At 34.5% G+C, this 15,026-nt stretch overlaps 1 protein-coding gene across 1 annotated transcript in view; it reads right to left on the bottom strand.

Moving 5' to 3' along the window:
* LOC143231366 (neprilysin-1-like) overlaps positions 1-15,026 on the bottom strand; it is a 67,887-nt gene that overhangs the window by 50,316 nt on the left and 2,545 nt on the right. Inside the window, exons 2-3 of the mRNA XM_076465910.1 lie at positions 7,845-7,944; positions 6,721-6,801 (exon numbers count right to left, since the gene is read on the bottom strand). Coding sequence (XP_076322025.1) covers positions 6,721-6,801; positions 7,845-7,944 — 181 coding nt within the window. The remainder of the gene's footprint in view (positions 1-6,720; positions 6,802-7,844; positions 7,945-15,026) is intronic.

The following is a 15,026-nucleotide window of genomic DNA, read 5'->3' as shown; positions in this document are numbered from 1 at the left end:
TAATGTAAAAATATGCAGTCTTGAACAAACATTTGCATATTTTGTAACAAATGAGGTCATTGTTATGAAGGTAGAGTGCAAATGACTTAGAGTAATTAACCATTTACTTATGTAATTTATAGGATGAGACAAGTTTTATGAACATCATGAACGAGTTATTAGAACAGGAAACCAATTTTACCAAAAACTGTATAAAGACATGTGATTCGGAATTGCACATATCATAACTATACCAAAACATCTATAATGAAAAAATATAACATTAAATTATTATAAATAGGGTTTGTAACGTTATACCACTTTGTATTAAATATCCAGCACTTAGTTGGCCCTCTTCACACTCTAATAACCTCCGAAAGGCTACGCAGCATGTTATCGATGAGGTTTGTGATGTAATTTATTGTGAATTCATCTTAACTATCGCTAGAACGAGCTAGAACTTAGCTGCAGCAACTGATTTAGACTATTTTCTGGCTCATTTTTGTCCAACATTTCTCAACGGAATTAAAACCTGGAAACTATGTTGGCTATGGCACCTTGGTCGAGAAAATCTTGTACCACAAACACACTGTGGGAAGTGGTATTGTCATCCTTGAACACAGAGTTAGTGCCAAATCTTGCCCTAGCATATAGCAGAAACATAATCTCAATGTAATAGCTGTAGGACACGCCATTGACGTTTCCCTAGAGGATATGAAGAGTAGTTTTCCACCATGATGAATGGCTACCCAAACATATACTGCACAACCCAATATTGTTACCTACATATATTTATAAAATATGAAAAATACAATCGTCGTCGTTGCTTAACAATTAACATCAAAGAGAATTCAACGTCTTCATGAAGACGGAAGTATGTGTCATGCGTCTCACAGCAACATACTGAATGCACTGAAACTCATGCGCTGTATTGTCACTCCCTGTGTAATGCCATTCTATCTTGAGCTTTTACGAAGATTAGACAACCACGTTGATTTCAAGTTAAAACAAATCATCAGGGATTTTACTTGATAAACGAAAGCCTGATAGTGACTTTACTTTTCCTCAGAGTGTATTAACTTCACATAGGATAATTCGTTTCTGCTTTGTAAACTATGTCTTTATGTTACATTTCTTTTGATTTGTAGCTTTACTCTTAATGGTATATTAAATGTTCAATCTAGGTTAATCTTTATTTTCTTTATTATTATGTATTACCTTTGGTGGAATTTAGGTGAGCTTCCTCTTTTACATATACACATATTTTCATAAACAGATTATTTCTAATTTGTAATTATGAGTATGAGTTTCCAATGAAACCTGCATTGAAAATGCAGTTCAAAATAGCTCACCCTTCTGAAATGTACCTTGATATTTACATTATTATAATTTACCATCTATACTTCATATTGATGGCATTTTGGGAAGCCCCTCCACAGTTTACCTCAGCCCCCCTCCAACGAAAATATTCTGGCGCCGCCACTGCCGAAAATAACGTTATCATTAACGACACTCAGTTTCTTCTAACTAGCAAATAAATTACAACATTGAAAAATATATATAGCTTAAAGCACACCTTTATAGGCACATACTAAGCTACGTCTATCCCCTATGTATGTCAAATCAATCACTACACTTGAAGGAACAAATAGGTAGCTGTTCACTAACAGATCTGTAATCACGTGTGATCTGACCTCACTAGTTTAAACCTGTACAACTTTCTTAAACCTGACGTTAATATGTTCTATTTGGTGGAGTTTTGGGTTGAAGAATAAACACAAGGAAAGTACATCAGTGCCACCACTGACCAATTTGTCCAAAGTTGTCAAAAATATCTCTCCTCCCAAGTTCTCTACATGAATCATAAAATATTCCCTTCTGCATTATCAAAACAGTTGAAAAGTCAGGTTTAAAGTATCTCTCATTTAGCTAGCAAACCAGTTAGGCTGAATCATGACCCATACAGCATCTGTGTAGGTGGCAGCATATGTCATTCATAAAGTAAGGTTAACAGAATTAATGGGTGTGTCTTCAGCAGAACCACCGTAGTTGCTGCTGTATTATTTTAATACTTGTCTGAGGTTACTAACACACACCCTGTTGCTACTGGTACAGCTTGAGTTAAACACATAATGTCTCTAATTCCCAGGTTGTAACACAAGGAATCACTAGGAAGTCACTCCGTACAATTACCAACTGAAACATCTTTTATAACTAAACGTTATAATTAATCAGTTAAATTGTCAAAGACACCTCGTTTACAAGCATTAAGATAGATGATTAAAATGTTTACACGTTCTACAGTAACTCCAATTTGCTGAATCCGAAAAAAATGTTTTCATCACGTTTTTCACAGAACGTTTAGTAATTTTACATAAGTGGATCATATTCATTGAAATCTGGTCACATTTTGTTAAGCTTAAAATGTTGACAACCACTGGCTATAGATTTTTCTTGATCAATCGCGACATTAGAGTCTTACTAAACATTACAGAACCCAAACATAATTATAAAAAAATGTTCATTGTGGTAAACGAAATAATATTTTGATATTAAACAGAGTTCTTTCTTCCCAATTTCTAAAAAAAAAATCTTTACATGATAAAAATAAATGAATATTATTTGTTATCCGTCCTGAAAAGATTTTATCATGCCTAATGTTTTGTTTTTATAAATACTGAACGAGACAGATACATTATTATTCTATAGCCGAATGTGTTTTTGTGACTTAGTACACATTTATTGTACTGTAGTACAGTTTTTGTTATTATAATTAGTATATGAGCTCGAATATCTTTCTTCATCACGTTTTTCACAAAATGTTTTACGTACTTTTATATAAGTGAATCAAATTCATTGAAATCTGGTCACATATTGTTATGCTTAAAATGTTGACAACCACTGGTTATAGGTTTCTCTTGACCAGAAGCGACGTAAGAGTGTGATGGTTTTATTGTCTAGAAATTTTTACATGGAGAAAATCCTGAAAGATTCAAATTATAGACAATTAAAAGAAGTTATTACAAAATACTTTATTAACCTGAGGATGACATAAGGAGATCGAATCATTGCTCTGTAATTTATTTTAATTAAAGTTTTCGCCCTGCATGGCCAGGTGGATTAAGGCATTCGCCTCGTAATCTGAGGATCGCGGGTTCGAATCTCCGTCGCACCAAACATGCTCGCCCTTTCAACCGTGGGGGCATTATAATGTGATGGTTAATCCCACTATTCGTTGGTAAAAGAGTAGCCCAAGAGTTGGCGGTGATGACTAGCTGCCTTCCCTCTAATCTTACACTGCTAAATTAGGGACAGCTATCGCAGATAGCCCCCGAGTAGCTTTGCGCGACATTAAAAAAAAAAACAATTAAAGTTTTAATACCCATACCAGCCGTCTTAAAAATACATAAAATGCTTTTGTTTCTGTCCTTAATTGAAAGATAACATAACATAGCTATTTACAAGTTTAAGTCAATGCTTTCTCTATAGTTAAAGAAAAAAACATTGATTTCACTTATGAAAAGTTTGTTTTCAACAAACTGCAAGAAGATAAACACTGTTTACGTGAGCTTTAGTGTACTGTTATTAAGGTTCCACTTGGAAACCTATCAATATTTTATACATCTCAAACACATTACAGTTAAGATGAATCAATAATTTAAAAGTAAACCATGCTTCTAGTAATGAAATAAAATTTATTCTGAAATAAAAGATTCATAATTTGGTAAGATGTCTTAGTATGTAGATATATGAATCTTCCAGCGTCACGCCAGTAGAACCTCCAAGTAATGCTTACTATAACCTCATTTGGATCTTTTGTTCCGTTTTATGTTGAAAACAGTCATCTATATTCCCGATGGTACAACAACAAATTTAAAGACTTATAACACTGAAAATTGAGTTTCGATACCCACAGGGGGCAAAGCACAGATAGCTCATTGTGTAGATTTGTGCTCAACAATAAATCAACATACTTGTAATGACTAATAGAACTGAAACAGTTCTATGATGTTCATAGTAATATTTACTTATCACAATTAAAACCTAAAACAAGCAGGACAGTATACTGAGTCGTGTATCTAAAAAGAAAAATCGTCGGGTGCAGCAAAGAGCCACTGATAAATTTGCTTGTTTATTATTAAGCACAAAGTTACACAATGGTACGTCTGTGTTCTACCCATCACGAGTATCGGAATTCGGTTTTTAGCGACGTGAGTCCGTAGACATACTGCTGTGCCACTGGGGGCGATGCTGATAGAAGACTTAGAGACATATTCTTACTGGAAAAAAATTGAAATTCAGACAGTAAAATATAAGTTTTCCTGCATTGTGAGAGGAACTTTTATTTGGTTTTGTGTTACAAAAAATAGCGTTTATAAGTCTGTAGTTTTGGAAGTACGAGTGTTTCTCAATGCCATATATTTAAAGCGATAACATAACATGAGGTAGAAACTATGTGGCAAAACAATTTTGGACATGTTTATAATTACGTTAGTGTTGATTTTTTTAAATTTTCATATGATTATTGCAATTGTTTCCTTACACCTGTGATTAACGACATATTTGACAAGACAACTGAGGAGGTTTGGTTTGGTTTGATTTGTTTTGAAGTTCGCGCAAAGTCACACTAGAGCTATCCGCGCTAGCCGTCCCTAATTTTGCAATGTAAGACTAGAGGGAAGGCAACTAGTCATCATCACCAACCGCCAACTCTTGGGCTACTCTTTTACCAACGAATAGTGGGACTGACCGTCACATTACAACGCACCCACGGCTGAAAAGGCGAGGAGGTAGCAGTATTCACGTTATTTGCAGCGCTGAATAAAATGTATACTTCATACAATTACTGTACACTATCAAAAAGAATTACACATCTAGCACATCTTTGGTTGAATGAAAAACTTGCCCGATTATTATCACATGTGGTCTACGTGTCTTTCGACAGAATTAAGTGAGCAGTTTGATTGAAAGCTGCGATATATTTATTATAGCGTTGTTGTTGTTTTGAATTAAGCACAAAGTTACACAATGGGCTATCTGTGCTCTGCCCACCACAAGTATCGAAACCCGGTTTTCAGCGTTGTAAGTCCGCAGACATACCGCTGAGCCACTGGAGGGCTTATTATAGCGTAGCTGAGTCAAATGATAACGTATCTTCACTTTCTAGCTTTGCAGTTCGTACAAGTCACGTCCTCGATTGATTGCCGATTAATTCGACAAACATGCCTTATCTGGTATTGTACAAAGAATCATTATGAAATGGTCAGATTAATTATGTACAGTAGGAAAAAGCAAACAAGGCTGACGAAAGTATTGTGATAACGGACGAGAGTTTAAGTTTTGTATTATTAAAAGCATCTTGATACCCTGATTACTCTAGCTTAAATCGTGTTTTACATTGTTCAAGTTGTTTATAAATTTTCAGAAACATTCAAGATTATGAGCTAAACATTTATTTACTGACGACTAAACCACCTATAAATAATAAGTCCTCTATATTTATATTTTATAATTTACCTTCAATGTTTTAAATATCATGGTAGAGAATTTTCCTCCAAATACAATTAATTATATCAGTTTTTTTTATAAATGTAGCTACAATCGTTTCGTTAAAAATTGTTTCAGTAATGACACTTCTCAAGATGGGTACGTTCTAAATTTTGCGGAAAAAAAGTGTATTTTGTCGACGGTTGTAAAGACCGCGAAACTAGAAAAAACACATCTGAATCCGTAGATTTCCAATAAAATATATCCTATTTAACACCCACACAATGTCAATTTCATTTTACGTTTTCAAGCTTTTTGTGTTATTTAAGTTGTTACTTATAAGTGTCGTTGTTTTGTCTTCATATTCTCAGGCCTGACACTACTCTGATACCACTTAACAATATCGTGAAGTTTAATGTTTGTTCCCAGGAATTCAAGCTCTAAAACGAGTCATTTTTGTTTATAACCAAAGAACGCTTACAACCGTTGGGGCACCTTAGACACTTTTACGTCATCGGTCATTCTTGGACAGATTTAGATAATGGTGCCCATATCTTTTCTAGGTACCCGTCCCTAATTCAGCAACGAAAGACTAGAGAGAAGGCAACTAGTGAGCACCACCCAACCCCACCTCTTGGACTACTCTTTTACTACGACTAAAAGAGCGACTGGGATATGAACCTGCGACACGCCAAGTGTGAGTCGGTTATGGCAACCACCAGACTATCTAAAGCAATGGAGCACGACTAACAAATCAAAATAACAACCAAATTGTTGCCATCGGCGATTTGATTTGTTTTTATATAAGTGTAAACGTATATTTGATTTTTAAATGAAACTTGTTTGAAGTCAATTAAAAAAAGGCATTATCACCGTAATGTTTGTTTTTCTTCATCGTCTAAAATCAATTTAAATAACAAGAAAGCAGGAGCCACCTTTGCTGAGTCTTAGATTACCAACAGAAATGAAAAAGTGGTCAGTTTCACTGTACAGAAGAATGTTCAAATGCAATTTCATTTGGGCAGTTAAATTTGTGAGATAATATGTATTATATTATATGCAAACAAGTGAGCTGAGAAAAAAAATGGAGCTGAAATCGCGAGATGATGTATTTTATTTAAATATTAGTCTATTTTAATAGTTCTTGTAAGTTAAAGAATATGCGTTTCTGAGACAACAAAGGTCCAATTCTGAGATAATTACAACAATAAGTTAAAAAAGGAGTGGTAACAAAATACACATAAATCCACTTACCAGCCTCCTTGCACTCGTCAGTCAAGCAAACTGTTTTTTCTGCTGCAAAATAAAAGTTTGGGATATTTTCCGTTGTTTTCTCTGTGAATATCATAAAGGTAGTTTTATAAAGTAAACTAGAGCAATCTTAAATTATTTCTAATGTTTTTCACTTGAAATGTTGGTGAAATTACAACACCTCGAGTAACGTATGAAATACACTCTTCATAAATCAACCACCGTGAACTCGAACCTTCATATCAATTTTTCTCTTACTCAGAAAAGCTATCTTAACTGGCATTTTTTTTCGTTAATTGAAAATTTAGCATATTTTTTATTTCCATTTGATGAATTGCAAAGGTCATTCTAGTCAATATTGTGACTTTATTTTAGGAAGTAATCTTAAAGACGAATTGTGTTCTACAGACATTATTGCAATTTTATAGCGAGCTCAATTATAATAGATTTAATTCAGTCTTTTGTTTTGAATAAACCGTAGAATTTACTCTCTGTGGTTGGAAATACGTTCGCTATATAGTAGTTTGTTTGGTTTGAATTTCGCGCAAAGCTACACGAGAGCTATCTGCTCTAACCGTCCCTAATTTAGCAGTATAAGACGAGAGGGAAGGTAGCTAATCATCACCACCCACCGCCAACTCTTAGGCTACTCTTTTATCACCGAATAGTGGAATTGATCGTAACATTACAGCGCTTCCACGACTTAAAGGGCGAGCATGTTTGGTGTGACGGGAATTCGAACCCGACCCTCAGATTACGAGCCGAGTGCCTTAACCACCTGGCTATGCCGGGCCTCGCCATATATTATAAAATTAAGAATGAAGTGCTTTGTGATTTTGTCAGCATTTTCTTTTTACTATATGAAACTTGTTGACATGCCTTTTTGCTTATTAAATAAGACATTTAAAACTTACGAAAACATACCAAGCTGACATTATAGATTATAATAGGACGTATATATCATGATGAATGTAAATAGTTATAAAATAACTATTAATACATATATAATAAAAATCCATTTCATATCAATAACTCTCAGTTTTCGTAATCAACATTGAACACATTAATAATACAAGATGTAATTTAACATACTAACAAAACAAACATTGCACAAATAGCAAGCTTACCGACAGTTTTCCTAAAAGTTAGTACCACAGCGATGATGGCCACTGTACCACAACCCAGAACTGTTATTAAAGTTGCGAGAATCAACCACTTCCGAGCGATCTAAGAAGACAAAATGTGACTAAATCGCCAAACACCACATCTAACACACTGATGTAACATTTCCTATAAATAACTGATATTAGTTCATGACGGTACGGTCTGTTTCTACATATTACTGTGGCATGAAAGCATATCATGTGTTTGCCCCCCTCTCAAGTTGATATTAAAATTTTAGAATTTCTCAACGTATTTTCTATTGAGTGTTAATATGGAATGTCAACTGAGGGATTCACTAATTTATTCACAAAACTAGATCATTCACATGATCTTTCTCGTCGGAAAGATTACCGCATTTTATAATATAATGTAAAGGAATAGTGATCATTTCCACTGAAATACTAGGTTATGTTCCAACGATGCAACATCCCTTGTTTCGAAATAAGAGTAACTGACGGTCACTCTTATAACGCCTGTAACCCGAGAAGATCATTATTATTAGTATATAACACCAGTTTTCTCAGCCACAATTGTATGAGATAGTTAGAGATTTTAACAAATTAATATACATATAGCTCCCTTTTCTTTAGTACCGAACGTAGTTTATTAGAAATTTCGAGAACCTTAATCTCAAGTCTCCGCCTTATAACAAGCAAGCTCTCTTTTATTTAGAAAGTTTGTTCATCCTTGCGAGTGAAAAAAAACTATGGTAACCTAACATCTTACACCAATTAAAATGAACGACAACATCATGATCTCCAGGTGCATCTTCAAACTAGGTTATCGTTTTTTTTCACTCGCATTAACAATTTTATTTAAATAAAACCAATGTAGCCTCACTGAGAGCTAGGACAAGTAAATTTATAAACTACATATGGTGATTGTATTGCTGGAATTTGGCCCTTAAACCTTAAACAAAATCGTAGATGATATTAGGTTTAAACACACACCTTAACTGTGTTTGCAGATACAACTTTTGTATGACATTTTTAACTAATTATTAATAATTATACAATATTTACTCATGCATGGTAAATATGTAATAATCGGATATTTAGAAACTTTAAATATATGTGACGTAATGACACTTCTCTTACTTAAGTAATTACGAAGTATTCTATGTGTGTTACTTTCTTATTTTTTGAGTGCAAAGGCACATAGTGAACACTCTGCACTCTTTCAACTTTGAGCAACTCTTTTCCTGATTTTGGCATTTTAAGTCCTTAAATGGACCGGCATGGCCAGGTGGTTAAGGAACTTGACTCGTAATCCGAGGATCGCAAGTTCAAATCCCCGTTCCACCAAACATGCTCGCCCTTTCACCTGTGGGGGCGTTATAAAGTGACAGTCAATCCCATTATTTGTTGGTAAAAGAGTAACCCAATAGTTGGCGGTGGGTGGTGATGATTTGCTGCCTTTCTTCTACTCTTATACTGCTAAATTAGGGACGGCTAGCGCAGATAACCCTCGTGTAGCTATGCGAGAAATTCAAAACCAAACAAACTAAACCTTAAATTTATCGCTGACCCACTGCAGGACTTTTTTAGATGACAAAAATTGGAGTATCCTTTTTATGTAAGAATTATTTGATGTTATTAAATTCTTTATGTAAAACTCATACGTGCTGGATGTATTATAGACATCAGGAAACAGTGTTTTAACTAAAATTATCTTTAAAACATTTGAAATATAACTTATAAAATGAACGTACAATTCCTTAAAAGTTTTTTTATGGTACACTTTAAGTTTGAAATTACTTTTATTAAAGTGTCCAGAAATGAAAGTTTATGATGTTCCTAATGTCTCAACGTTGCAAATGTTGTTGAAGATAGTCAGTAATTTGACTGGAGTTCTTAAAGAAGTATCACCCACATATCTACAATAGTTAGAGAAGTTTAAACTGTTGCGAGCAATTTTCTAATTATTGTTTTTCACAGACGCACAAAAATAAATTGACTAAAGATGGGACCAACTTTGAGCCACTAGCATCATCGTAGACTTGATCATAAATATTGCTGGAACTACCAAATGTAGTAGTTTCTCGAGAAATGTCTTTTGAGAATATAGCTCCACAATGAATGTCCCACATAATACTTTATCTTTGATTGTGTTTGGCTTTAAATAAAGATTGTTTAATTGCGTTATACACTGTGATAAGTTTCTATGAGCTACAACATCTTTTTCAACATTACTGAAAACATACTTTTAATAACTGAAAAGAACAATTGTAGGTTGTTTTATAAGTGAATTTTACCTACCTGTCGATTTTAACTCTTTAACTTTAACCATTTGGTCCATCCCAGCTTTTAAAAAAACTTTACTGTTTTGTGATTCAAGCAGAAGCCTTAGATAGATGTTGTTAAAACACCTAGTAAACTACTTTTGGTACTACAAAAATGTGATAGTTTGTCGAGAAATGTCTTTGAGAATATAGCTTTACAGTAAACGTAGCACAAAATACAATTGCCTTTATCTTGGATTGTGTTTGACTTGAAAAAAAGATTGTTTTATTGTGTTAATGTTTCTACGGCTACAATCCAATTACTATAAGTGAAATAATTACTAAATTGCTTCAATCATAGATATTTTTTTTACGTTGAAGGGATGTCTTAATTATGAACCACTTTAACTGTTTTCTTTTAAGTTATCCGTTTCCTGCAGTCTTATTTCATAAAATATTTATTTGATTGGATGTCAAAGGTTTGACATTTTTGTTGTATGTTAAATTCTCAGAATTACTTTCATGAAATGGCCTCAGATGGTTGTTAATGTTTTCTGATACCAGTTTGTCCATCTAAAACCTTATCTCGAGCCATTACAGTAGTTGCAAATGCACAGCTTGAAGACACTGACTCTCTTGTTGCAATTACTTTCAAATTTGGTGATTTGTAAATGCATAAGCACCTAAAATTATCCCTTTTTAGAAGGAACACATTAAACAACTTTTCGATGCGAAATTCTTTATTACGCTGTTATGATTTAGTGTGCAATGCCAGAAATTTAGCATTTTGAAGAATATGACTTTTGAACCGTAAATCAATGGAAGACATCCTTCCAGCAGGGTCAGGCTACTCCACAACTAATTTCAAACAAGAGGTACTGCAACTGTTTAATAGCTTGTCACAGGAAGTCGACCTTCCAGCAAGGAGAGATCAGGCTACTCCACGACCCTTTCACACTTTTTTAGCATTATAATGTGAAGGTCAGTTCTATTAACTTGATCAAAAGAGTAGCCCAAGAGATGGCTGTGGATGTTGTTTTCTCGCTGCCTTCCCTCTAGTCTGTAACTGTTAAATCAGATACACTTTACTCAGAAAGTCCTCGAGTTGCTTTGTGCGGAATTCAAAAAAAATACAAAATCAATCTTAATTTGATCCATCACACAGAACACCAAATACGGGTGGTGCAAGAAAATTTTAAGGCCTAGGCACACATCGTTATCTCCAGGGACTCTGAATCAGGACCGCATTATGGAGTTGAAGACCCAGAACAAATTTTGTCGAAAGGCCTCTGAACTAGATTTCGTTTGCAAGTCTAATATACGTATAAAACGACTGAAATAACTGTTGTCATAAAACACAAATGCAATATTTTTTTTCCATGAGACATCCACTTTTTTAGTTATGTTATTATTTTTTCTTTTATTTGAAGGCCATTTAATACAGATTAATACGACTCTGCTTGTATTGTTCATGTTACCATAACTTGTGAACGTCCCTCCCTGTATACCTGAAGACACATTCCTTTATATTACGCTTTGTCAAATTAAATCTTTGACAAATAAACATGGACAATTTATCGGTATGACGTTATAGTAATTTCACTTTTTTTAATTTTTTGGATCGGTATTGATCTCCCGACCTTGTAGGATTTGTTCCATTCATTTTAATCAGAACAACTGTACAGTTTAACACATTAATTTCAATTCAAACTATTGTAAAATTTGATTCACTCACTTCAATCAGAAAAACTGTAGAATTTAATACATTAATTTTAATTCTAACAACTGTATAATGTGTTATATTCCTTAGAAAACCTAAACTAAACAGACACTTGTAAGGTAGTTTAAAACTATAAGATTAACTGACTTCTCCAGAAATCAGCCCACACCTATCATAAATTTTGAATAATCGAATGCCAATATTTAAAAAGGAATTATTCATGACAGGAAAATGTTTTAAGGTTACGTTTGACATAATGTATAAAGAGGAAACTTATTTTAATTAGTCCTAGGATTACGATGAAAGAGAGGTTCGATTTATTTGGAATTTTGCGCAAAGTTACTCGAGGGTTTTCTATGCTGGAAAAGAGAGAGAAGAACTACATACAGACAAAAGTCATTATAGACTATCTGCCTATTTCAAATTTGATTTTGTTGTTCCTTTTAAATATGTAGTCTCCCGTTAGGTCAACGGTGAGTTGACGTACTTACAACAGTAAAGTCCAGAGTTCGATTTCCCAAGATGGCTTATTGTATTGCTTTGCGTCAAACACATGAACATCTAGTTTTATATCAAATAATTATTTTTTATAAGGTCGTCTTTCAAAAAGGAAGTATTAAAATGTTTTAGAAACTTTTAATTCAGTACACGATTTCTGTTTGTGACCTATCTATATTTAATGCAATCTACATTGCACATGATCTAAAAATAGATATCAAACGAAAGTCATCTAACGGCAATGGATATTTCAAGTTCTGTAGGCTTTGTCTTGAAGGAAAAATAAACCTGTTCAAGCTTAAATCCGATAGCTGATTAAAATGTTTCATTCCCAAATTGCGAGACTCTTCAGTTTTGTATTTATATTTCTTGTATATCTTTCTGAACCAGAACTCAGTCTCCATAGTAGAGGTCTCAACCTCTGCCCAAATTACAGATACGTTAATGAACTCAAACTTTCCGACCTGCCGGAATCCTCTCGAAAACTAAGACTTCGCGAATCTTTTCACAACAAACTCCACCTCACTGAAAATCAACACAGGCCGAACTTTAATAAAGTCTTAATGGACTCTAAAGGGAAGGCAGCTAGTCACCACCACCTATTGCCAACTCTTAGTGTACTCTTTTACCAACGCATAATGGGATTAATCGTGACTCATAACGCCCCTACGACTGAAAGGGCGAGCATATTTGGCGTGAAGGGGATTCGAACCCGCGACCCGCGGATTAGAGTCAAGCACTCTAACCGTCTGACCATGCTGGACCGAAGAGTAAGATGAAAATGCTTAAATTATTAATACCTAGTTGTACACAAAATTACTGACTAATTATTAATTAGTCTTAAATGACAGTGTTGACCATAAGCCATGACAAGTATAATAAATTTGAGTTAAAAGCGTATTTGTTTAGTTTCACTTTTTCTTATATTATATTTAATTTAAATATATTCAAATTAAGGTTAACAAGATATACCCGCGACCCTCAGACCGCGAGTCGAATGCCTTAACCACCTGGTCCTATAACAGAAGAACCAGAAGAGAAAATGACCCAAGTAAAGTTGCCAAGATTAATAAACTGAACCAAGAGAAGAAGGAATAAAGAACTTGATAAATGAAAACTCTGCTTTAAAAACACTGGGATAGGAAAACGTGAAAACTGGAAACGAAGATATGCGAACTAAATAAATGATTGAAAACAGGGCAGTAAAGAATTTCCACAAGTAAATAAAGGGGTAAAACTAAGATAGTATTAAAGCTTGGTTAACAAACGTATCAACAGAGTCTGAGATCGGTCACATAGTAAAAACCAAGATAAAAGGTAAGGGGCTAATTACAACTACTGGCTTATTTACCCCTAGAAACAGTCATTTTATTTCATTTCTCATCAAAGAAAGACTCAGTCTTGATAAAATTTATGACACCTTTAGAATAATAACGAAATCAGTCGTACTTTTTTTCAGATATAGGCGGTAGTAACACAAGAGTTTGGAACCGTTTAGGGTATAGCTCCTGAAAACAAGTTTGTTTTGAATCCCTTTTGATCGAATGTATGGTTTGGTTTGGTTTTGGAATTTCGCACAAAGCTACTCGAGGGCTATCTGTGCTAGCCGTCCCTAATTTAGTAGTGTAAGACTAGAGGGAAGGCAACTAGTCATCACCACCCACCGCCAACTCTTGGGCTACTCTTTTACCAACGAATAGTGGGATTGACCGTCACATTATACACCCCCACGGCTGGGAGGGCGAGCATGTTTAGCACGACGCGGGCGCTGATCGAATGTAATGGATTTACTATTATACACTTATCTTATTATCTGCGTTTGTTTCAGTTTGATGCATACATGCTTATTGTTAAATATGTATTGCGCAAGTTCTGCCTGTTCTTTAAATTTCTATAAGATACTCGAGAGTAAGAAACAACATTGTAATTACCAGTATTGTTGTCAATTGAACTTTCTAGAACCTCGCCTAAAAGTTTATAAATTGATGCGCCAAAAGACAGTAAATATTATTATATATTGGACAGCTACTGTCTGTATAATTGTGATTAACGTTTATTTATCGGAAAACTACAGAACTGCACAAAGAATGTTTATAAATATTGAACATTACAAACTTTAATGAATTAACTTTCGACGTTAGTATCTCTACGAGGACATTAGATATTGTCATTAGGAAAACCCCACGTGTTAAGAATAGAGCTAGCTAGCATTCCCGTCAAGCCAATATATCAACATAAAATAAATTCACTCGTCGTGAGTTTGTTTGTTTTGAATTTCGCGCAAAGCTACACAAGGGCTATCTGCGTTAGCCATCTCTAATTTAACAGTGTAAGATTAGAGGGAAGGCAGCTAGTCATCACCACACACCGCCAACTCTTGGGCTACTCTTTTACCAACGAATAGTGGGACTGACCGTCACATTATAACGCCCCCACGACTGAAAGGACGAGCATGTTTGGTGTGACCGGGATTCGAACCCACGACCCGCAGATTACGAGTCGAACGCCTTAACCCACCAGGTGCCAGGCGCACACTCGTCGTGGACCGTGACCGTTCATAAAATACTCAGTTCCAGACCAAGTAAAAGAGTGAATATTGTTTGTGTGTTTGTGAAATATTTGTATATAAATAATTATTTGTAATAACCGTTATTTTAAATTGTGTTGTTTTTTTAATATTAAAATATATTTGTGTATCAGTCTTGT

The sequence above is a fragment of the Tachypleus tridentatus genome, chromosome 11, assembly GCF_004210375.1.
Source record: "Tachypleus tridentatus isolate NWPU-2018 chromosome 11, ASM421037v1, whole genome shotgun sequence".
NCBI lineage: Eukaryota > Metazoa > Arthropoda > Merostomata > Xiphosura > Limulidae > Tachypleus > Tachypleus tridentatus.
This window is presented reverse-complemented; position numbering and strand designations above follow the sequence as displayed.